Source organism: Lytechinus variegatus, chromosome 19, assembly GCF_018143015.1.
Source record: "Lytechinus variegatus isolate NC3 chromosome 19, Lvar_3.0, whole genome shotgun sequence".
Lineage (NCBI taxonomy): Eukaryota > Metazoa > Echinodermata > Echinoidea > Temnopleuroida > Toxopneustidae > Lytechinus > Lytechinus variegatus.
The window spans coordinates 5544627-5568641 of record NC_054758.1 but is presented as its reverse complement, the minus strand read 5'-3'; the positions used below and the strand labels follow the sequence as shown (position 1 = coordinate 5568641).

Sequence of the window (24015 nt, the reverse complement as noted above, 5' to 3'; positions counted from 1 at the left end):
CTGAACCAATTTTGAACTCGAATCTTTACCGGTGGAGCCAAATTAAAAACGACAGTGTTTGCTTTCTCTTAGATGGCAGAGTCGCGGAAGGGAATCATGGTCATTAGGCCTACTCCTGTAAATTGAAAATGAGTAAACTGATTTGAAGATCAGAAAACACAGCGCAAGCTTTCGTCGTTTGCCATCTTTAAAGATTTTTATTTTGATTTATAGAAGTGCAACAGTATCCCGCGATGATAATGATCTTCCTTGATCCGACTTTGATATTTTTTCTTCAACATTCCGCCCGTGTAAGGACGAGTATAATATCTGCAGAAATTAATAAATCATTGGAGGGATTGAGTTCATCACATCCGTTAATAGACCGAACTTCAGATAAGTTTGTGCTGGACCCGACCATCTAAGACAGAACTGAGAAGAAACTATCTCTTGAAGTAAAAAAATCACAAACTAAGTGAAAATTCCATAGTCTCCTGAAGTTTGACGACTTCGTTCCAAGCGATTTTCATCGGACGCTGTTCAAACCTTTAAACAAGAGATCGATAGACCCATGCTATAATTTCCCACCAACAGATCACCTACATCTGTATACAGGTTATTCGAAACGCTATCATCAAATATCTGAGTGATTTCTACATTAAATTTAGAAACGTCTTTATTTTGATATATGCCCCTTTTTCATTTAAACATGTTTAAACGTTCTGCACAGATCTACCTTCGGATTTTATAGGCGAATTTTTAGTTCGTAAGTGCACCGCTATAGGATCGCTTTTTACACCAAGAACTTTGTGATGTTTTTTTTTAGAGCATGCAGAAGTTAATATTTTTCCAATCATTTTTACTTTGAGTCTAAAGAGACAGTTGTAAGCAAAGGCATCTTAATTTTCACTCAATAAAAACACACATTCGGAACTTGTATGCATTTGACTTTGGGGGTTGGCATTCTTCTGCAACGGCCCGCAAAGGATCGTGTCTCCAACACATTTAGTCTGACAGCCAGGTTGTAGACTCTGGCACCTTCCTTGATGTTGATTAACTAAGAAGCACAGTACCTTTAGTAATCGTCGGATAAAACATCCGACAAATCCTTCCACGAAAAGCTCCACTGCAAGAGGCAACTGGCTCGAGTTTCACCTTCTTCTAGAACTTCTATGAAGAAGCTGAACATGGCTCTAGGGGCCTCGTGCGACAACCGTGTCTTTTCGATGTCTCCCTGTGATCCAGGAGGCGCTGTAGCCACTGGACAGTCTGACCTCGATGGATGGACGCATCAAGCAAGAGACCAGGGACACGACCTCGAGAAACCTAGCTGGTGGAACGTCCTGTCGAAGTCATTCGGGGGTGCCGTTGGTGTCTCTGGAATCAAGTTTGTCTTCAGTGGCAAGGAAGCAAAGATCAGAAGGTGAGTAGCAAGACGAGTTGCCAGGATAGCCCCCATCTTTTCAGTAACAAAAAATAAAGCGTGAAAATAAACCAGGACCGTAAGAACACGGCGGGGTGCTGGCTTGAATTTGAAAATGAAATGAAATGAAGAAGAAGAAGAAAAAGGTTTTCACAACAAAATGAAGATAATATTTGTCACGAGAAATTTTATCAGCAAAATATAATTTCCACTTTTCCACCAGATTTACAGAGGGTGCTGCCTACAGTAAATGACACACGCAGCACCCCTGGGGCCTGTTGCATAAAACTTTTTACCTGAGAAAACTCTGGTAAAAAAATGAAAACTAAGGGTAATCTGATTTTTGCCATTGACTTTAACACAGGGCAAAAACTCCGGTGAAAACAACCTGAGTTTTCTCTGGTAAAAAGTTTTACGCAACGGGCCCCAGGTAAATCTTGGAATGTTTCACTCTCCTCAGCACCCATGCATCTCAGGGCCATGAAATGACCATCAAATTGTTATTTGATTCATGTTATAATTTAGATTTCCTTCGAAATCGTTCCGGGAAGAGAGAGAGAGAGAGATGAGGAGGGGGCCGGGGGGCGAAGGAGGGGTTGAAACTTGACAGAAACTCATAGAACAAATAAGATTGTCTGAAAATTTAAGATGAGCTTATCGTATTTATTAACGTCCGTGGGCTTCAATGATTCGGATACAAGTTACTAATATAAAGCAACTACATAGAGCTCTACAACAAATTTATTTTTAAAAAGAGCCGAAACATGCTCTTTAGTTGTTTCAAAATATACATGAGTAACAAAATGAGAGAAATTAATTATAAACTTTACATAATATATTCAGAAATAACATAATTATGTAAAAATAATCTGTCACTCACTCAAATAAATTTACACTGCATCATCAACTTTCTTTGATTTCCGATTGATTACAAGAGAATAAAAAAGCTGGTTTTGAATTTTTGACTTTGTTATTTTGAGAGATTAGTTCATCGCATTCAGCTTAAATGAAAATAATTTTTAAGAGAACATGAGGCATATTGATGCTACCTAACTGGTGCTGTTGCCAATAACAATAATAGCAGGATGGATAGAGCCTTTTATCAAATTATACAAGCGCAAGTTGAGCAGTGCAGTACGTAAAAATATTTTTCCCACCGCAGTTCCGGACCTCAATCTTCATATTCAGCGGTATAACGTTTCAATAGTCCATTTTTCGAATACTATTCGACTGGTGATAATATACGACCACGCAGCAGGAGCAGCGAGTAACATAATTATTTGGATACCAATTTCAATTAGAGTAATGATATTGACACTGAAATGGAAATGATCGTGATGATCACAATTCATCGGTGAGCATAATAGTAGGCCTAAACCATCTACGAAAAAAATCTTCCTTTATGGTATTAGTTTACCATTTTCCCAATCACAACCACCACCACCATCATCATCATCGTCATCGTCATCACCATCATCATCTATATCATCACTATCGCCATCATCATCATCACCACCACCATCATCATCATCATCACAACTACCACCATAATCATCATCACCACCACCACCACTACCACCATCACCACCATCGTCATCCATCAGTATCATCAAGTCCTTATTATCATTGTGGCTGATTATTAAGTTAATTTGAGATAATTTAGCTTGTTAATGTGTTTAAATAGCCTTGAACTTATTGTCAGCCTATATTGTTTGTAACTGTTATTTTATGAAAACCAATAAAAACAAAAAAAGGTCCTTATTATCATCATTACATTTTTTTCAACAAAAGGACGGACTAATGGATATCCGCCTGGAGGCCTATATTTCAATGATTTTTTTTTCAAAGTGAATGGTTACGTATATAGGCCTATATCAATAAAGGATATGCAAAAGTGAACTATTTGACTTTTATTGGACAATGTTCTTAACCATCACCTCGAGTATTGCGGGGGTTCGGAGTTTTCGAGGTGGTTTGTACTGGTTAGCAGTTGCCCCTGTGTTGGTAATGATGTAGTGTTGCAGCTCTGCAAACGCCCCTGGACGGACTAGGTGAACACGGGGGTGTGATATGGCCCCCTCCCCTCGAAGGCGCTTCACATCGCTGTTTCGATCCTGCAGCTCCTTGTCGATCTGAGGAGATTGTTTAAAGGGGAGGGGGGGGTGATATATACAGAAAAAAATGATTTCATTGATTTGTACATAGACCAGTGGCGTGATAAGCCCATAATTATGAGGGGCAAAACATGATGGACGGAAAAAAAATTGAGAAAAAATAGGGGTGAGCGAAGAGAGGGAGCAAAGATTTATACTATTTTAATGAAATTTCTAATTTTTGATAGATCATCAGATAATATCGAAGTAAGACTATATATTTTTAGTAATATTTATTTCATTTTATTTCTTTTTCTTTTATTTTCCTTCCCGTGAAAGTTATGAGGGTCCAGTGCCCACAAGCGCCCCCTATCATTTTATACGCCAGTGACTGAGATTTCAAATTTAAGTCTGGTGTCACATTTAAACATGTTTAAATGTGTAACAACGTAATTGTTTGCGTTTGGATGGAGATTATTGTAATAGGTGTAGATCAATGCTTTATACATAAGGCAGGGAGACGGTTAAAAGATTTCAATCTCACCATTGACTTCTGCTCCTCGGAGAGCGGTTCAGAAGAAGAATCTTTCATCTCAAGAAAGAAGATGTAGTAGGGCATCATTTCCTTCGGCTCGTAGACTGGTAATATAAACAAACAAATCAAGGCCCTGCCATCATTTGTTTAATCATTTTTAATTTGAAAGATAGATTTACAAATATTGTTCACTGAGCAATACGCTACTTTCTGAGTATCCACAGGAAAAAGCGATAACGATGTTGTATTAGTGCGAAAAATCCAGAATTGCCATCATTTTGATAGAGGTCAAGTTAACTAATTGTATACACTCTAAAAAATGAAGTGCTAATTCAGCTCTTAAAGAGCGTGTATAGTGACTGCACTTCGGAGTGCTGATTTTTCTCGTTCAAATTTGAACAAGACAAATCAGCACTCCGAAGTGCAGTCACTATACACGCTCTTTAAGAGCTGAATTAGCACTTCATTTTTTAGAGTGTACATTGTTTTTCATTTGTGTGGGAATAGATCTCAAATCTGGATTCAAAGGTACTGCCATCATCATCATCATTATCATTAACATGGCCATAAAATCATTACCATCATCACCATCATCGTCGTCATCATTACCATCATCATGATTATCATCATTATCATCTTCATCATCATTATCATCATCAACATCATCATCACCGTCATCATCATTACCAAAATAATCATCAACATTATTATCGTCATCATCGCCATCATCATCATCATTATCACGTCATCGTCATCATCACCATCATCATCATCAACAACAACAAGAAAAACATCATCATCACCATTACCGTCATCAACATCATCATCATTAACATCATCATCATCCTCATCATCACCACCATTACCGCCATCGTCATCATCATTATAACGACACCATTATTTACGATAGCATTCCCCCGCCATCATCATCATTTCAGTGAAAAAGAAAACCGGTGTTTATCCTACTTGAGCAGTTCTCATCGATCATGGTGCTCTCAGCTACCGAAAACTCCACCAGTGTTCTGTCTGCCCACTTCGCCGTAGCTGCCAGTACGCTGTCAGAGACAATCCGCTGGTCTAACTTCTCATACCGGACATTAAGCATCTGTCCTGTCCTAAGATAGTTTTAAGAAAAATGTGGTAATTATTTTTCATTAGTGTCCTAAACTAGGCTTGGTTTTCATCAAAATATAATGACGTTGTTGAAAAAATAACGCTTACCAAATAATTGATTAAAGGTACATGTTTGTTCTGTTTAAAAAAGTTCGTTTCATTCTATTTATAGGCTATGATTAGGGTTTTGTCGTTTTTATTTATTATTCAATTATCATTTATTTATTCACGCTTTCTTAAAAAAAAGTGGTAGTTCTATTCAAGTCGGAGGCCTGCTTTGTAAGAGAGCCCTCATTCACATTTCGAACATTATACAATCACAATTGAAAACCAAATTCTACCCCAAAAACGTGTTTTTTAACGTTCCCATCAGGCTCTCTGGCATATATAGTAGATGGGAGCGCTTGTGGTACTTGACCACCCACCTCCTCCCCCAAATAAAAATCCATTAAAAACAACAGCAAACAAACGGATAAAATCCATGAACAATGGGGAAAATGACAAAAGAAATATGACTTCGTTTTTTTATGAACTGAATACTGTATTGTCATGACTACATACATGATACACGTCCGACCCATACCTATCTATTTGTGGGTTTTTTACTCTTAATTTTTCCTCCTTCCTTTTCTTAACGTTTCATCATTTTCTCATTTTCATTTTTAACTACTACAAAGTTCATATGCATGATAGGGGTGATCGCGTCAGCGCCGATGCCGCCCCTGTGAACGATCTTCAGGGGCATGGCAGCAGAGTTCAATATTGTATCATGTGTCGACCGCATGAATAAATTCAGTCAAACAAATTGCGACTCACAGAAGCTCGTCTTTTTAATTGAATTAAAAAAAAAGCTCATTGACGCTGCTAGTCATACAAAAAAAAAGACTTCTCCAATAAAAAAAGTAGGCAATGATAATTACCTGTACAAGAAATTAATGATGGGCATGTCTTGATGGAAGTCTATGACCTCGATTACATCTCCCATCCGATATCGATAAAGACCAAACGGCTGGGTGATGACTATCTCGTATTTCTCTCCAAGTTCCAGTTCGTGTAGAAAGAAAGTTTGTGGGTTTGACGAAGACCTGTGTTTCAAGGGGGATATACAATCGATGGGGTCTCGAATAAGAATTATATTCAATTCTTTATTCCATTTCCATTCAAAACATAATACAAAGTAATATAAAGTAATACAAATCAAGTACAATTTTTCAGACGAGCATTCTTACTTCGTAAAACAAACAAGAAACACTATAATATTGAACATAAATGGAAATGAGGGGGTCCACTAAAAAGCAAAGCTTGTAAAGTGTGGATCCCCCTTGGAATATCCCCTTGGATCCCATTGGATCCCCCTATAATTTCCTCCCTCTCAAGTTCCTCTTAGTCAGGCATTAAGATAATATAAAATCTAAAACCTGTGTCTTATGTTCTGATATCATCTTAACCAGTAATGTTGAATGACTCTTTAATAGTGAGTTTTTGTTAGGGCTACATTCCTCAGATAAAATTTATTATCACCTCGGATAGTATTTGTGATACTATTTTGTTGAATTATTATCATCAAATATTATGATAATTTGACTATTTCCATTATCCTAATTTTATTTAGGTATATATTGTACATCGACCCATAAACGCACAAAATTAAAGTGATACATATGTATTACAGCACAGAAAATATATCATGAACAGTATAAAGATATGTAAACATCACCATCATCATCGATGTAATCATCAGCAATTCCGTCATCATCATCATCATTATTCTTCTTCTTCTCTTTCGTCAACACCGTCGTCAATATCATAAACATAATCGTCGTCATAAAAATGTCATCATCGTCTGATTGTCGTCATCATCATCATCATCATCACCACCAACACAATCATCATCATCACCACCACCATCATCATCATCGTTCATTACTGTCACCATCCCCATGATAATCACTTTAGTTAATAGCCATCAAGATCACCATCTTAGCTGAGTGACATCCTCATCCTCAAAACCATTTACATAAATATGGTCATCATCATCATCGTCGTCTTCAAAAGTGTACCAGCTTACATTTCTTGCTCCTTGATGAATTCCATGACAGCCCACTTGACCAATGGTATGTATCCTTTCGTTTTGATGAAATCCGGGCCCGGGTTAATAGCAAGGCACGATTCAGAGCAGCCGTAGAACGGAGTCAGCAAGGTTAAACCTGCGTTTTGATACAAAACAGGGACCCGTTTTCATAAAATTTGTCATAATACTATAACTGAACGTTACTGAAGTCTGATAGTAAACTTATTACAGAAATTGTGCATTTTTTTATTACAAAAAGCCTTTGTGAAACGGGATCCAGGAGAATAATCTGAAGTTAAGGGCGGTCAGCGATTTCTTTCCACAAACATTCGCATTAGGAAATGCACTGGTGTGAAGTGGGATGGGGTGCTTAAGGCACCCCCCCCCCCCGAAAAAAAAAGAGAAATGAAAAAAAAGAAAAAAAGTAAAAAGAGTTGAAACGTATTTCCTTTTTAAAATTATGTCAAAATCCATAACAAAATTAAATTTTCATTTTTAAATAGGTCAACCTATTTGCTCGCTCGCTTTGCTTACTCGCAAACTAAACAAAAGAGTGTAATATAATGTATTTTTGCTATAACTCGATAAGGTTCGGGCGGAGGGGGGGGGGGCTTACCTTTGCTGTAGGTTTTAGAGAGTCTCGGCCAGCTTCCATTCGAATCTATACCCATAACACACTGTACGTTTGGCCAGATCCTTCTGATTATACCTACGAAGCCTTTCTGAAACTCTGCACGCAGCTCGGCAGCTCTATCAGGATCAGGACCGTACGTCTTTAGTTCCTTGACAGCACCTTCCCTGATGGCTTGTGGGATGTTGAGGTCATCGTTGAGGGCGCCCTGCTCAATGTCCCTGGTGAGGTTCTCCCATTCTTTCTCCAGAAGCTTCATAGCGCTCTCCAGGAAGTGGATAAACCCGACGATCACACGACCAAGGTTGCGGTCTTTGAGAGCAAAGAGAAGCTGGAGATAAAACGCTTCGTGCATCGTCCCGAGCTTATACGCGCTCGCTGGCGAAGGATACATGGCGAAAACCCAGTCCTGATCTTCCGACATAGTGGCCGCCGTCTCTACAACGGTCCCACATTTTGTCTTGAGGACTTTCGGTGCGACGTACAAGTAGAGACTCTTTGCCAGGGGGTTGACAGAATAATGATGATCAGAGATATAAGCCATCATCGCGCCCATTCTCATTAACATCTTGCTCTTCTGCTTTTGCGGGATGTACTTAGGCTTCCCCGTCGTGCCCGTTGTTCGGATGTAGGAGTCTGGCAGTCCATCCACCAGGATGTTTTCCTCGCCTTCCGTCATGCGATCGACGTACGGTCGGTACCGTTCGTAGCTCGTCAAGGGATGCCGCTTCCGTAGGTCCCCAAGCGTCTGCATCCCCCGAAGACCGTGGTCATCGGCATACGCGGTACGCTTGTTGAGGTTCAGTATCTCTTGCCAGAGGTTCCGCTGATGTCGCATCGGGTTCTTGCATGTCTTCATGATTTCCGCATGTTCCGACTTTCCTTTCAGACCCATGAAGACGTAGATGAATAGAAGAATGGATACCTCGAGGAGACTTTGGTTCGGGTAGGGACGTTGGATCAAGATCCAACCATATACCAGTGACAGGACGAGAAGGATTCCACCCAAAATACCTGCGAAATTCGATGAAAATAAACAAGGAGCAAACATGTTTTACTGCCATTCGCAACAAAAGTAAAGATACTACCATTATCGCAGACAAGACTGATAAAATGCATCATTACTTTAATGATGCAAAGGAGATAAAGGGTTGCCATATTTATGATTGAAATTAAGCAAAAGGTTTTGCAAAAAATATTCTAAAGACAAAACAAACAAACGTTGTAATGATAACTGTGTCTATAGCCACCTATAAAATACGTGCACCTTGAATAGTACAGTGGGTATCACAACATTTCACAATACTCTGCTGTGCAAACCCCTTCACACCAGGGGCAGTTGAACGGTTTTCAAAGTGGGGGGGGGGATGACAATGCAAAAAAAATCACAATCATACGGTCATTTTTACATTTATGTACACGTTTTGGGAAAAAAAAGTGGGGATTGAAGCCCCCCCCCCCCGCTTCCGTGGCCCCTGCACTCCAGTTAAGGGTCCTGAATGACTTGGGCACTGGAGGCAATGTCGCTTGAAACAGCAAGTTGTAACTGTGCTAGTCTTGCATGAGGTCCCACTTGTTGTTCAAAGTTTCAATCGGGGTCTTTGCCTGCATATTTTGCACCCCAAATGCCCCATGACACACGATAGAAAAGCTCACTGTAAAAATGAAATACAGTAGCTACCAAGTGTCCCATCTATACCTTCCTCAGTGCACTTATCCTAAAACCATGAAAACGTGAAATGTACTATGTAATTATACTGTTGAAAGATTGAAAGAAAACTATACAATGCTGGTTAAAAGGAATTATATATGTTCATTCGGGATATGTGGTTAAAAACCTGTTTCATTGCAACAAAATTACACAACATGGAGTAAACTTTGCACAGTAATTCCAAATGTTTTTACCCCAAACACACACGTTCCCTCTTTATCCAGTTATTAATTGGGTAAATCTTATTAAGTTGTTTAACCTGGAGATGAAAAAACCCAAAAAGGTAATACCTCAAACAAAATACTGACCTGCTATAAGACGCATCCATATCGGAAGACAAACGCAGTAAGCACCGATGAGCGAAAGACCACTCAACGATGCACACACCGCAGATACTCTACCCAACTTCGAGTATAAGCCCGCCATATTGGAACTTTATAACAGTCTGCAATTTTTTAGGTCAAACTTGGAGTTCACCCAATATCGTGCTCCTTTCCCCCAAAGTCTGATTTGCACGTCGCGGTTACATGATCGCATAGTGGTATTCAGTCGGCCCGAGCTGTGAGTTTGTTTAGTCAGTAGTGCTTCTAAACGATTCAAAGTTCAAAAGCAATTGATGTTAATTCAAAAAAAAATCTTGGCAAATAGAGGAAGGGTCGGCGAACTCTTGTGCGATTCCCCTCCCCCCACCAAAAAAACCCTTGGGACGTGAGGTGACCCAATACTAGGGAATTGCATAATAGTATCTTCTTCGTCCGTTTCTCCTCTCTTCCTCTTTCTTCTCATAACCTGAAAAATAATAGGATATAAGGGTTGCGCCTGTCCCTATAGCGCCGCACCAGCCTTATATATTCCCCTACCTAGGCCGATACAACTCCGCCCTTCGATCATTATTATCAATGGGAGTATATATGTATTGAGATAGTAAAAGCCACTTGACCATATAACATATACTAAGGGAGGATTCGGGAATTCGTAAAAGTTGGAGTAGCGAAATTTGGGAGCAATTTATGTAAATTTGATAAAGGTATACCGAAACTATAATAGTATTTTGAATTGTATTGTGTTTTTATTTGAATTCATCTTGTATAAAATGATACAGTTCGAAGATATATTTTTTTCACAAGAAACATGATGAAAAGGGTCTCGGTCCCTAAGCATAAATACCTCCGCCCCACCCCCCCCCAAAAACATAAACAAAAACAGGAATGATTTTTTTTTAAATGGCAAGCACAGAAAATTAAGGTGTTTCTACCGCGGTTTTATCCCCAACAAAGACTAAACATTTAGAAAAACATGAATTAAAACGTGATAAGAAAATGAAAAATGTTTGCGTCCCCAAAGGCCAGGGACGCATTGTCTCCCCAAATCAAACAAATGGAAAAAGATCGAACTTTCGAAGCAAGAAAGAAAGTCATGAAAAGGGATGTACAATTAAAATTATGCGCGAATGAGAGGAGACAGCCCTACACCCCCTGGACAAGTATGGTGACAATAATATTTTTGAACTATTGATGGGGTCATCTTGGAGAGAAGGCAATTACCACGTGCAAACAAGATAAATCTGTTCTATTGATAAATGGTGAAGCCATTTTGTGCAAGGTTATTTATTTTAAGAATTTATTGTTTATTTACTGTCCGATGGTTTGAACTACTCTGATTGAGAATGAAGATCATAGGGCAATTGCCATGTGCAAAAAAAGACTATTTCATCGCCAAACTGGGGTTGATATTTACAAGATTATTATTCATTTTCAGATTTCCACATTGTCCATGGTGGTAGTAATGGTAGGTGGTGTTGGTGGTGTGGTGGTAGTGTTAGTCGTAGTAGTAGAAGTAGTTGTTGTAGGAGTAGTAGTATAGTAGCAGCAGTTGCAGTAGTAGCAGAAGCAGCAGTAAAAGTAGTAGAATTAGTAGTAGTTGTAGTAGTAGAAGAAGAAGTAGTAGTAGTAGTAGTAGTAGTGGTAATAGTTCAGTTCAGTAGAAGTAGTGGTAGTGGTGGTGGTAGTAATAGTAGTAGTAGTAGTAGTATATAGTAGTAGTAGTAGTAGCATAGTATAGTAGTAGAAGTAGTAGAAGTAGTAGTAGTAGTAGTAGTAGTAGTAGAGTAGTAGTAGTAGTAGTAGTAGTAGTAGTAGTAGAAGTAGTAGTAGTAGAAGTAGTAGTAGTAGAAGTAGTAGCAGTAGTAGTAGTAGTATAGTATAGTAGTAGCAGAGTAGTAAGTAGTATAGTAGTAGTAGTAGTAGTAGTAGTAGTAGTAAAGTAGTAATAGTAATCACCATTGTCTTTTTTTTCTTACTCTCTTTCAGGATAATATGGGGCTTGGTTCTCGTTACCGCTGTTGCCATTATGCTATATCAGATCATTTATCAAGGCATAATTTACTCTAAATCACCGATCAACACACGTGTTGACGTCGAGTTTGCCGAGTATCGCGTGTTTCCATCTGTTGTAATCTGTAACTACAATTTATACAGGTAGGATTAATCACACTAACAGAAAAATCACCTATGATTAAATGGTAACATACACTGTTAAAAACCCCTGAATTTACAGAAAAAAGAAGATTTTGCAGAAAGCAATAACAGAATCATTCTGTAAATTCATAAAACGGGAATTTTTATGCAATTTAACAGAACAAGTCTGTTAAAAAAGGGAAAAGGGTGTTTTTTCTTCAAGGAAATTTGTAGAATTCCATACACCAAATACTAGTTTCCTGTAAGATTACAAATCTGGTAAGATTGCAGGTGTTCTCGATACTCTACCGCAGGAACTGCTTTTATTTAGGATAGATTTTCTAACAGTGTAAAAAAGCGCACTTTATTTATTGAAACAATATACTAGTAACAATCTATTTAAAATTTGATGCACCCCCCCCCCCCAAAAAAAAAAGGAAAAATTATTGCTGAATGGTGGATATGTCCTGCATTTTTTTTTGCTTATATTAACAGTTCCATGTGCATGGATGGGAGAGGAAACTTTAATCTGATATATCCCCCCCCCCTCCTCCTCACCCCCCCCCCCCCCTCTCCACACACATGCACAGGTGGAATGAATAGTAACAACGTAGTCTGCAAGAAGTGAAGACTCGACAAATTTGACACTTTAACCCAAACCATGTCGAGAGTGAAGACGAGACTCCAAACTCTCTCTTTCCTTAGTACAGCCAGCCACAGTACATAGTGAATCTAGTCTCACTACCTCAGACCCTGCATTATGCACTGTGTGAATTGCGAAAAACAAATGTCTGTGCCTGCAGACTAGAAACAACTCGCCCGAACCACCCATGGTCATCGTGGGGAGATCAATCGAACTTCTAACCAATCAGACGGCAGTACTGATGTGATGTCACATCAATCGGCGCAAATCGAGTCGCAGTCAGAGAAATTGTTATCGCACGCGTGCCGTATCCACTCGGAGATTTCTTGTTGGTTTATGGGACATGCTGTGCATTTACATCGTAATCACAAATCATAGACATTGATTCGTTATTTCCTTTTAAATCTCATCATTAGAAAATCATACTTGGAAAAGAATGAGAAAGAGTTTGCCGATTTCCTGAAATACGTAGCAGATCTGTCGGCAAGACATCAATCGTTCGATTACTCAACATACAGAGGCAACTTAACCACAAGGAACTTCACAAACTTGAGTTTGAGCGCGGCCCATCAACTCGACAGTATATTACTGTTAGTAAATGGTTATATTCACATTTTTGTTTTTGTGATGAATTTGCACTTACCCCTGCATATCAATAATTATACACCTTTGCAGAGGGTCTTTGCTTTCACTAAACTTTCAAAAATTTGCTTTCACTAAACATTCAAAAATTGTAATACTGTTTAAAACTAAGAAAACGATGATTTTGGTATCCAATCGCATGCGAAATGTTTATACCGAGTATAATGAATAAACCAGCAGAAACGTATAGCTGCACGCAAAGGTATACATCAAACCCGTGACAAGATTTTTCTTATGCTTGGAGGGGGGGGGGGGGGGGCTCCCATTTTCAAATTTTGATTCTGGATGACATTTTCCTCCCCCAAAATCTCGCAAGCATTTAAAATAAATGAATATGGTAATCGTACCCTTACCCGGTGTAGACATTATTGTATACATTTTTTTTCATTGCAACTTTTTTAAGGGGGGGGGGTCAAATGACCCCATCCCCGAATTTGCGACCCTGTACATTGAACCGTTTCTTGACCATGCTAAAAATATTTTTAAATCAGGGCGGTACCTGGACCCTTGCGATTGAGTGATTAAAATGACTAAAACAAAGAAAAGTGGAAAGATGAATAAAGAAGATAGATGAATATTGAGAAGAGTCTACTTCGTCTTGTGAAAACTATAATACAATGGGTGATTTCAAGTTCAGTGTTGACCTTTTGGTGTTGGTGTTAGGTCAATTTTTACACGGTAATAACATCAAACAGAATGAAGATGGTCCTGAAAAGTCACTCACTAGTTGTTGAGATGTGCAATAATGTGATCTGGAGTATAGTTTTACAAACTCTGAATAAGTTTTAGAGCTAGCGGAAGGAATCCAAATTTCAACACCAAGACCAACACCGACTTGAAATCACCCATTACCCCTTTTCTGTAAGAAAAAAAAAGTTTTAGGTCGCCCAAATCAGAGCATTTTTGTGTCGCTACATGCCCCTGTGTGACGAGAATAATATGACATCATAATCTATTTTATCTATTTCAATTCCAGAGCAACGTTCGACAATGAAGCCATTTCGAGTGCAAATTTTTCTCTTTCGCTTCTTGAATTTGGGGTGTGTTTTACTTTTAACTACAACACGATCGATCGTTTGAGAGCTCAGGCGCCCGGTATGTTGTATGTACAGTATAATGTTTATAGCATTTCACTTATTCGACTGGCTCAGTTTTAATTTCTATTTTAGAGGTTTTGTGGCTAAGTGGATAAGTCAACGGACCTTGAGCCACAAGGTCCGGGGTTCGAATCCCACCATGGCACACACGTCCTTTGGCAAGGCATTTATCTACATTTGCCACTTTCCACCCATGTGTAGTAATAAATGGGTACCCGGTAAGAGTTCCTTGAATGCTCGAGCCTGATCAGGGTAGCCGGGCTCAAGTAGTGGTATACAGTGCTTAGAAACATTTTATAAAGCTCTATATAAATATTACCTACACTGTAAAAGCTGTGGTGTTAAAACTGACACCAATTGGTGTTAATAGAGGACAACACCCGGAGGTGTTAAAATAACACCCTAGAGATTGAACATACCACCAAAGAGTGTAAATGTAACAACCATAGGTGTTGTAATAACACCTATAGGTGTAAAACTAACACCACCAATTTAACACCGGTGTGAAATAACGTGTGGTCCTCTATGTACATCGGTTAACACCACAGATTTTGCTGTGTATTATCATTATATCCACAAGTTCAACGATTATTCAGCGTGATGAGTGTAATGATTATTGTTACGAATGGGAGGGGATTAAGATCAACGTGAATGTCATGATAACTTTTAAATATTTTTGTGATTTTACATTGATTGATTTGATAATACATACAATTATATTGGAGAAAAAAAATGAAATTAGGCCCTTTAATAAGTATAAAAATTAGTCATTTTCGGCATTACATGGTCTCATAAAAAGTCACGTGGCGTCGCGATGCCACGTCCGTATGTCGTGAAATTGGTCTCAAAAGTTGCGCGAGACCTTTAAAAAAAATTCATAAAAATTTTGCGGCTCTATCTTTTTTTTGCGTTTTGGAAATTTCGCACCAAACGTTGTGGGGGGGGGGGCAACATGGCCACAGTCCTTTTAGGGTTAAACAACGCGCTTAAATTTTAAACAGCGTTTTACATTGTAATGAAAGGTAATGTTGTGTCAAGAAATGTATTAATAACAGGGTAATTTAGATACATGGTATTTACATTTTTTTTTGTCTCCCTTTTGTTGAAAACAAATATCGTTTTAGGGATTTCCCATGGGCTACAAGTAATGTTGGATGTTAGAGAGTGGGACTATTTCTACTCACCCGGTCTAGGTATTCCTGGTTCATCTGGGTTCCAGATCCAGGTCTTTGATAGTAACACTACTACCCCACGGGTCAACGAATACGGGATAGCTGTAGGACCAGGAACGCGAACCCTTATTGGTCTTAGTCTTTATGAGGTAGCCTATTTGTGTGTTGGCCATGGGTGATGATGGTGATGATGGTGATGATGATGGTGATGATGCTGGTGATGACAAATATATGATGGTGTTGTGGTGTGGTGATGTTGTTGATGATGATGGTGATGATGATGGTGATGATGGTTATGATGATGATGATGATGATGGTAATGATGATGGTGATGATGATGATGTGATGATGATGATGATGATGATGGTGTGTGGTGGCGATGATGATGGTAATGATGATGGTGATGATGATGGTGATGATGATGGTGGTGGTGGTGGTGGTGATGATAATGTTGGTGGTTATGATTATGGCCATTGTGCTGCTGCTGCCGCAGATGATGTGATGATGAAGATGTGATGACTGGTATTTGAGATAATCAGATAAATATAGATTTATGATAGATCATTGCGATGACGAAGATGACAATAAGAATATATTTACCGATGATGCCATAAATGATTATGAATCGGCAGACGAAAAGACTTCAACAACTCCTAAGAAAAGTTTCTTCGATATCTTCTCAGAGCCATAACTTACCACCTACTCTCGGTGGTAAGTGCGGAGAGAAAACACTCAAGTACTACGACGTATACCGAGTAAGCTCGTGTCGGCTCGAGTGTCAAACAGACTTCGTGATCGCATCGTGCGGATGTCGTGCACATTTTATGCCAGGTAAGCAACACGTACCCCTACCCCGGTCTGGCCCAGTGCGGGTTTAACAACCCACACCGGGTTGCGAACCTTCTGTTCCATAAACAAAATGGTGGGATACCGTGGGAATGTCGTACGACGTCGACAACACAACAATCCTTTACCACATTGTGCTGCACTCGACCCAGGTGAGGTGAATGGGTACCCGGCATGATTAATTCCTTGAATGCATGAGCGCTGAAAGGCAGCTCGAGCTAAAGCCGGGGTAATAATAATAATAACAACGCTCCTCGGAATAGAATATTTCTAGATAGATGGCGCTATATAAATGCATATTATTATTATTACCTCGTTGTCTACACTGGTTACACCAGATCCTTGCACCGAGTTCTCTCTCTCACGATTTGCTCTACGAATAAAATGGTGGTCTTGAGTACTCGCAATGCTAGCCCATAATCTATGCAGAGGCTGCAGTGTCTAAGCTGAACGCAAGCGATACGTCTGATCCGGCAAAGACTATACATTGTAGCAGCCACAATGATGCGTAGTCTTCGCCAGATCAGACGTATCGCTTATACGTTCAGCATAACAGCAAAGACAATAACTGCATGCAGCCTCCGCCTATAGATTATACGCTATCGCAATGCTGCTCGTATCAAAACCATGGCGGCAATTGATCGTAAAACATTATGAATTGTCTAGAAATATCTGCGATCAGATACGAAAGGCCAATTGTGGCGTTCGCAACGGATTGTACGACGGTGAAGTGCATGGGAACTATAGGTTTAATTTAAGATGATATTAAAAATAACAATCACACAAAAAGAATGTTCTTTCCCGATCAGAAAAAAAACTACAACACTGAATCCCTCGTGCCGCCCCGTCCACCCCTCCCCCATTTATAATTTTTTTTCTTATTCCAATGTTTCCTCCATTTTTCTGCTTATAGGAACAGACAGGGAGTGCAATCCGCCAGAAATGATATGTGTTCGAGATGCTGCCAGTGAGTGATTTAATCATCAAAATATATACCAGTAACTACGGAACATTAAAGTGCCATCGACTTGACGACATGGCGAGATACTTTATCATGCCATGTCGACATAATAACTGTATTATGTCGACATGGCGAGATATGGTATCTCGCCTAGTCGACTTATAAAAAAATATATGTCGACATGACGAGATACGTATTGATCTGGTTATCTCGCCAATTGGACTTATAAAAAATATATATGTCGACATGACGAGATACGGTATCTTGGCAAGTTGACTTATAAAACGCAACATGTCAACATAGCGAGATATTTTATCTTGCCAGGTCGACTTATAACACATATGTCGACATGGCAAGATATGAAGTGTCCAATATGGAAGCTTAAAAGTGCCACCGAGATGTTGAGATAACTATCTCATCATGTTGACATCTTGTAGAAGAGATGATGAGATGACAAGATCCCGGATCTCATCATGTTGACATCTTGTAGAAGAGATGATGAGATGACAAGATCCCGGATCTCATCATGTTGACATCTTGTAGAAGAGATGATGAGATGACAAGATCCCGGATCTCATCATGTTGACATCTTGTAGAAGAGATGATGAGATGACAAGATCCCGGATCTCATCATGTCAACATCTTTTAGAAGAGATGATGAGATGACAAGATCCCGGATCTCATCATGTCAACATCTTTTAGAAGAGATGATGAGATGACAAGATCCCGGATCTCATCATGTCAACATCTTTTAGAAGAGATGTTGAGATGACAAGATCCCGGATCTCGTCATGTCGTCATCTTTTAGTAAGATGATGAGATGACAAGATCTCGGATCTCGTCATGTCGACATCTTGTAGAAGAGATGATTAGATGACATGATCATGGATCGAAGATCTTGCCATCTGACCATTTCTTCTAAAAGATGTCGACATGACGAGATCCGAGATCTTGTCATCTCATCATCTCTACTAAAAGATGACGACATGACGAGATCCCGGGATCTTGTCATCTCAACATCTCTTCTAAAAGATGTCAACATGATGAGATCCGAGATCTTGTCATCTCATCATCTCTTCTAAAAGATGTTGACATGATGAGATCCGGGATCTTGTCATCTCAACATCTCTTCTAAAAGATGTTGACATGATGAGATCCAGGATCTTGTCATCTCATCATCTCTTCTACAAGATGTCAACATGATGAGATCCGGGATCTTGTCATCTCATCATCTCTTCTTAAAGATGTTGACATGATGAGATCCAGGATCTTGTCATCTCATCATCTCTTCTTAAAGATGTCGACATGATGAGATCTGGGATCTCGTCATCTTATCCTTTGCTATCAAGATGTCGACTTCCCGAGATAAGTATCTCAACATCTCGGTGGCACTTTTAAGCTTCCATAGTCCAAGGCCCGGCGAAAGTCCAAATATCTCGCCAAGTTGACATATAAAATTTTATATCAGTCGACTTGGCAAGATAAAACATCTCACCATGTTGACATATAACTTTTCAAAAGTCAACTTGGCGAGATAACGCCATGTCGACATAATAAGGTTATTATGTCGACATGGCAAGATAAACTATCTCGCCAAGTCGTCAAGTCGATGGCACTTTAAAGGCTCCGTAAGTAGCAGGCTAAGACCGGGATTATTATAGTGATTTAGTTCGGCTATTATTTCTTTAGCGCATTTACTTTCTAAAGACTATTGCCCATTTACTTTTCTTAAATTTTATTCAGTTATAGAGTTGATATGATTCATATTCGTTATTATTTTTTACTATTATTGCGGTGGATCTTCACTGACGTCAAAACAATAAACGTTATTAAGTGGCGTATAATAAGCTAAAATCGAGAGAATTTTTATTTTATTTTGTGCTACATATTGTGATTCAGAAAAAAAAAATTAACGTGAAAGGGAAGAAGTAAGACAAGAATACAGAAGAAGCTCTTAACTTTGTAGGAGTAATGAGTTAAGTGATAGGATTGTTAAATCTCATTGTATTTGATTGATCTAAATTGTCCATATATTACTTTTTGATCGAATTTCTGCCAGAAACTTTCAACAAAGACACAGCCCTCCGCTGTGAGTGCCCTATCCCCTGTCGCCAAGTCAGATACGCGGCCACTGTCTCGCAAACCAAATATCCCTCCGATTTTTACAGCAAATACCTAGCGGACCAGATTTCAGCTGCACGGAATTTAAATTTGACTGAAGAAAACTTCAGGTAAGGAAATAAGGCTTCAGTGTTTCCAGCTTTTCAAGAAAACAAAATTCCCTGATTTTTTCCCTGATGATCGAAGTTTAGAAATTCCCTGATAATTATTTAAACCCGTTCCCAGTTTCGCATGTTTTCTGAGTTGTTGCAGTTAATTACAAGTATTTTCACTAAACAATAATGTAAAACTAAATATTACCACCATACCAATCATTCAATGGTTGTTGATATGCAACAAAATATAACAGAGCCTGAGTGACTACCATGCTTTCGACTTCTTGGCTGATCAAAATTCCCTGATTTTCCTCATTTTAGGTGTTTTTAAACCAAATACTCTGATTTTTCCCTGACTGGAAAAAAGTAAAATATTTTTCCCTGATGGGCTGGGAAACCTGAGTGTGACGTTCTCTTTTCACTAATCTTAGATAAACACATGCACATGTATGGGATGTGAGCTCTGTGTTATCGCGTTTTTGCTTATCATCTTAATCATTATAACGTTCTTGCTATTTAATATTTTATCATGTAGTTTGGTAAATATCTGCTCTCTAAAACTGAATTGCCATGATAACGTTTACTTGACTGTCTCTTCGACTTAATTTTTTGCAAATGTTATATGAGATATATTATATAGCAATCCTTTGAATGATAATTGCTGATTATCCATTGTCATTATTTGTTGGTATTTTCTATCGCGTTAGGAGCATGATGTTAAACATTTTGCTGATCATTTTTCATCTTATAAAAAATATTGGGTAAAAGTCTCACCACCACGAGGGCAATTATGTGTCTAACCAATTTGGGGCAGTATTTTACCCAACGTGAGAACATATTACCCAGTAAGGTTAAGAAAATAAGCAACAATTACTTTAGAATGGGCATTTTTTTCCACACTGGATGAATAAAAATGTTGGTTTGACACATAATTACCCTCATGGAGCACTTTTACCCAATATCTATAGAGTGTATAGGCCTCTGCCTGTGAATAAAATTAGTATTGGAGGAAAAAATGCACAAATGACTTCTAATTGATATGATTCAATCTCTTTTTTTTTGTTTCATTGGCAGAGACAGCTTATGTCTGATCAATATATTTTTCACCGAGCTCATCCGACACAAGACAACACAACAAGAGGCTTATTCATTTGTTAGCCTCCTCAGTAAGTCTCAACCCCCCCCCCCCGTGTTATCTGACAAAACGAAAACTTGTAAATGAATATCATTTTGACCGCAGCTGGCAGCACACTGAAAATGCCCAATGCGAAATTAATCAACAAGGGAAATATCAAAATTAATGTTAAACGGTCTTGCTACAATATTATAAATCTGACGGTGTTAATTCACAATTATACAAATCTGATTTCGTTGGCTTGAATTTTAATTTGAACCGGATTTATTGTCTCTGTACATGTGTGCTCAAATTGATTTCAATGAGAAAAAAATGTTGCAAACTATACTTTTCCACATCGTTTATCTTCGTTATATAATCACCTTCCTCTGCAGTAGACTGATGGGAAGTTGATATTATCATAACGATGCATTTTTATTGTTTTGCATAAAGATATCACGCCTGGTTGCGTAATCTAATGATATAAAAGCACATTTAACGACAATGAATTCCATGACTTTCAGATTAGTTATCTACTCTCGGTCTTACGGGCAAAACTTTCTAGACCGTCTGCTGGAGAAGTTGATATAATAATGCATTTATGTAACACAATTACCAAGTATTAATTTCCTGACGGTATAGAAAAGTACATATAATTAACTCTTGGTTTATACATTTTATTTCTATTTTTCGTTAAATCCATTCTGTTTTTTCTAGGTGATATAGGAGGCTCCCTCGGGATGTGGATTGGCGGAAGCATTCTAACCTTAGTTGAAGTCTTTGATATTATGGGATATTCCATATTCAAAACCAGAGGAAGATGATCAGAGGCGGCTCCATGGGAGAGGGGGGGGGGGGGGTATATAGGGGTGACAACTTTTCTATGATTTTTCAATTTTTTGTGGGATGTGCGGGCGTGTTGTTCTTTTATTTCCATTTTCTGCATTTCATTTCCTAATTTATTTCAGTTAATTAGAATATGAATGGATTAACCTATGAATCTATGTATATGTTTTATGAATTGCTTATTTTACTGGTACCATGTTGTATTATTCATGAAGCCATTATGATGTATCATTCACGAAGTAATGAAATTTATGGGTCCAGTTTATGTTTATATTTACTGGAAGAAGTAATGAAAATAGTTTTTAAACCAAAAAAGTAATGAATAAAAATATAGAGAAGAAAAGAACTATAATAAATTAATAAGTTATAAAAAAAAACCAGGATAGCAGAAAGAAGAGTATACAAGGCCTGGGCCTGTATGATCAATATTCAAAACCAGGCAAAATATCAGGGGCGGTGCCACGGGGGCAGGGTCGAGTACTCCCGATAATTTTTTAAAGTAGTGGAAAAAAGAAAGGTATGGAAAGAAAAGGATGAGGAGAAGAGGGAGAAGAATATAAGGGGGGAGGGGTCTGCGCCGTGAAACGCGCTTTTCCATATCTCTTTAATGAATTGAGAATGTCACTTGTAGGTTGATTTGTCCCCCCCCCCCCCCTCACCACCATCATAGAATTATCTTGGTACATCCGCTCCTGGCTGTTCTATTAAAGGGCTTGTCGGATGCTTCATACTCTTGAGAGTTTATTGTAAACACATGTACAAATTGAGGAATTCCTTCATTGTTATAGAATCATTTTACAATTCTATATTAAAGGACTTGTCGGATGCTTCATACTCTTGAGAGTTTATTGCAAACACAAATTGAGGAATTCCTTCATTGTTTTAGAATCATTTTACAATGGTAAGTTGGGAGCATTAATAATTAAACAATAATTAATGAAATCCCCATTTCTATATCATAGAAAGGAATATTTTCCGAGAAAAGTGATAAAGAAAACTCTCTGTATTGAAACTAGAAAGTATCAAATTACTAGACAAAAGTACTGAAGACCTTCTTGAATAACTTGTATACTAGGGGGTTTACAATGTTTAATAATATGTTAATTCGTGTACTATAATTTTCAAGGATTTATAATAAATTCAGATCGATTTTGAGTAGCGATAAGCTCAACGTGAGATTTTGATTTATACATCGTGGATTTGAATTTAAATTATATTTTTAAAAAGATTTAATGCATTGAAATCGGCTGCTCATTGAATTTGTTCAAAATTCTTGAAATTTTCAGCATAACAAATCTTGGATGTTTTTTTATCATGTAGAGTGTAGAGCGTCAAGTCTCCAAATAGTTATTTGTTTGATACATTTTATATTGATGGTACTTTTTTCAAATATTCGATGTAAATATCTGGAGATAAATCAAATACATGTAATTAAACATAACTTATTATTTAATTTAATAGTAGTACATGTAGTTGAATATGATGGCAATCTTCAATCACTGCAGGTAATACTCTTCAGTCACTGTAACTGTCAGGAATTGTAAGAATTACTTTAAGGAAGTCCCATCTACCGCCGAACCATTTGGTGACGATGTGAATACTTTTATTGACTAGTCAAATAATATTTAGTGATTATGTCCTAGAGGGCGTGCTTGTAAAGCAATTGTTTACAGGGTAAGTTCACCCTGACATTAAGTTGGTTTTAACCAAAAGCAGAAAATAAGAGATTAATATCGGTGAAGGTTGATGAATATCCATCAAAGAATAAGAAAGTGTTGATCTTTTTATTAGTTTTTATTTTGTGACGTCATAATTATGCTACACTGTTAAAAAAACCCTTGATGTTACAGAAAAAACAGAAGATTTTGCAGAAAGCAATAACAGATTCATTCTGTAAATTAATAAAAAAAGGGAGTTTTCTGCAATTTAACATGCAGAACAGGTCTGTTTAAAAAGGGGAAAATTGTGTTTTCTTACAAGAAATTTGTAAGGTTCCATACACCAAATACCAATTTCCACTAAGATTATGCAATCTGTTAAGATTAAAGAAGTTCTCTAGAATCTGCTGCAGCAATTTCTTATATTTTAAGGATAAAATTTTCTAACAGTGTAGCATCTCCCCTTGTTATAGGCCTATACATGTAATATAATTTTTTACTAAAATATGATGAATACAAATGTTTTTATAACAAAATGGGTGTGAAATGATTTGTCTGGATATAAATCCTTCACATGAATAAAACCAATTTCAAATTTCTGAGAAAATTGGCATTTTGGGAATATATCTCACACAGCAAACGGGAGCTGCTCGATTGTGTCATCTGAATCAAGATCTGATGCATGTATTTTTCAAGATAAAAACAAAAATATTTATCTTATGATTTGAAGATTCCCCAATTTCAAAACTTTTGCACCATATTTTGGATTTAATCATTCAAATATAAAGTGTGAACTGAATTATCAGTT

General features: G+C 38.0%; 2 protein-coding genes across 2 annotated transcripts; one reads left to right on the top strand and one right to left on the bottom strand.

Moving 5' to 3' along the window:
* On the top strand, positions 1-21811 carry LOC121406158 (acid-sensing ion channel 4-A-like). Its single transcript, XM_041597175.1, has 10 exons — positions 1-1402; positions 11866-12033; positions 13072-13245; positions 14274-14392; positions 15519-15715; positions 16250-16397; positions 17326-17379; positions 19433-19604; positions 20664-20755; positions 21421-21811. Exons 1-10 carry the CDS (start codon positions 1152-1154, stop codon positions 21525-21527), a joined length of 1482 nt encoding a protein of 493 aa, XP_041453109.1. The 5' UTR covers positions 1-1151; the 3' UTR covers positions 21528-21811.
* LOC121406156 (jasmonoyl--L-amino acid synthetase JAR4-like) lies at positions 2939-10110 on the bottom strand. Its single transcript, XM_041597174.1, has 7 exons — positions 9865-10110; positions 7831-8859; positions 7212-7350; positions 6064-6228; positions 4997-5145; positions 4040-4134; positions 2939-3534 (listed from the first exon to the last, which is right to left on the bottom strand). Exons 1-7 carry the CDS (start codon positions 9980-9982, stop codon positions 3313-3315), a joined length of 1917 nt encoding a protein of 638 aa, XP_041453108.1. The 5' UTR covers positions 9983-10110; the 3' UTR covers positions 2939-3312.
* Positions 21812-24015: the final 2204 nt, after the last annotated feature.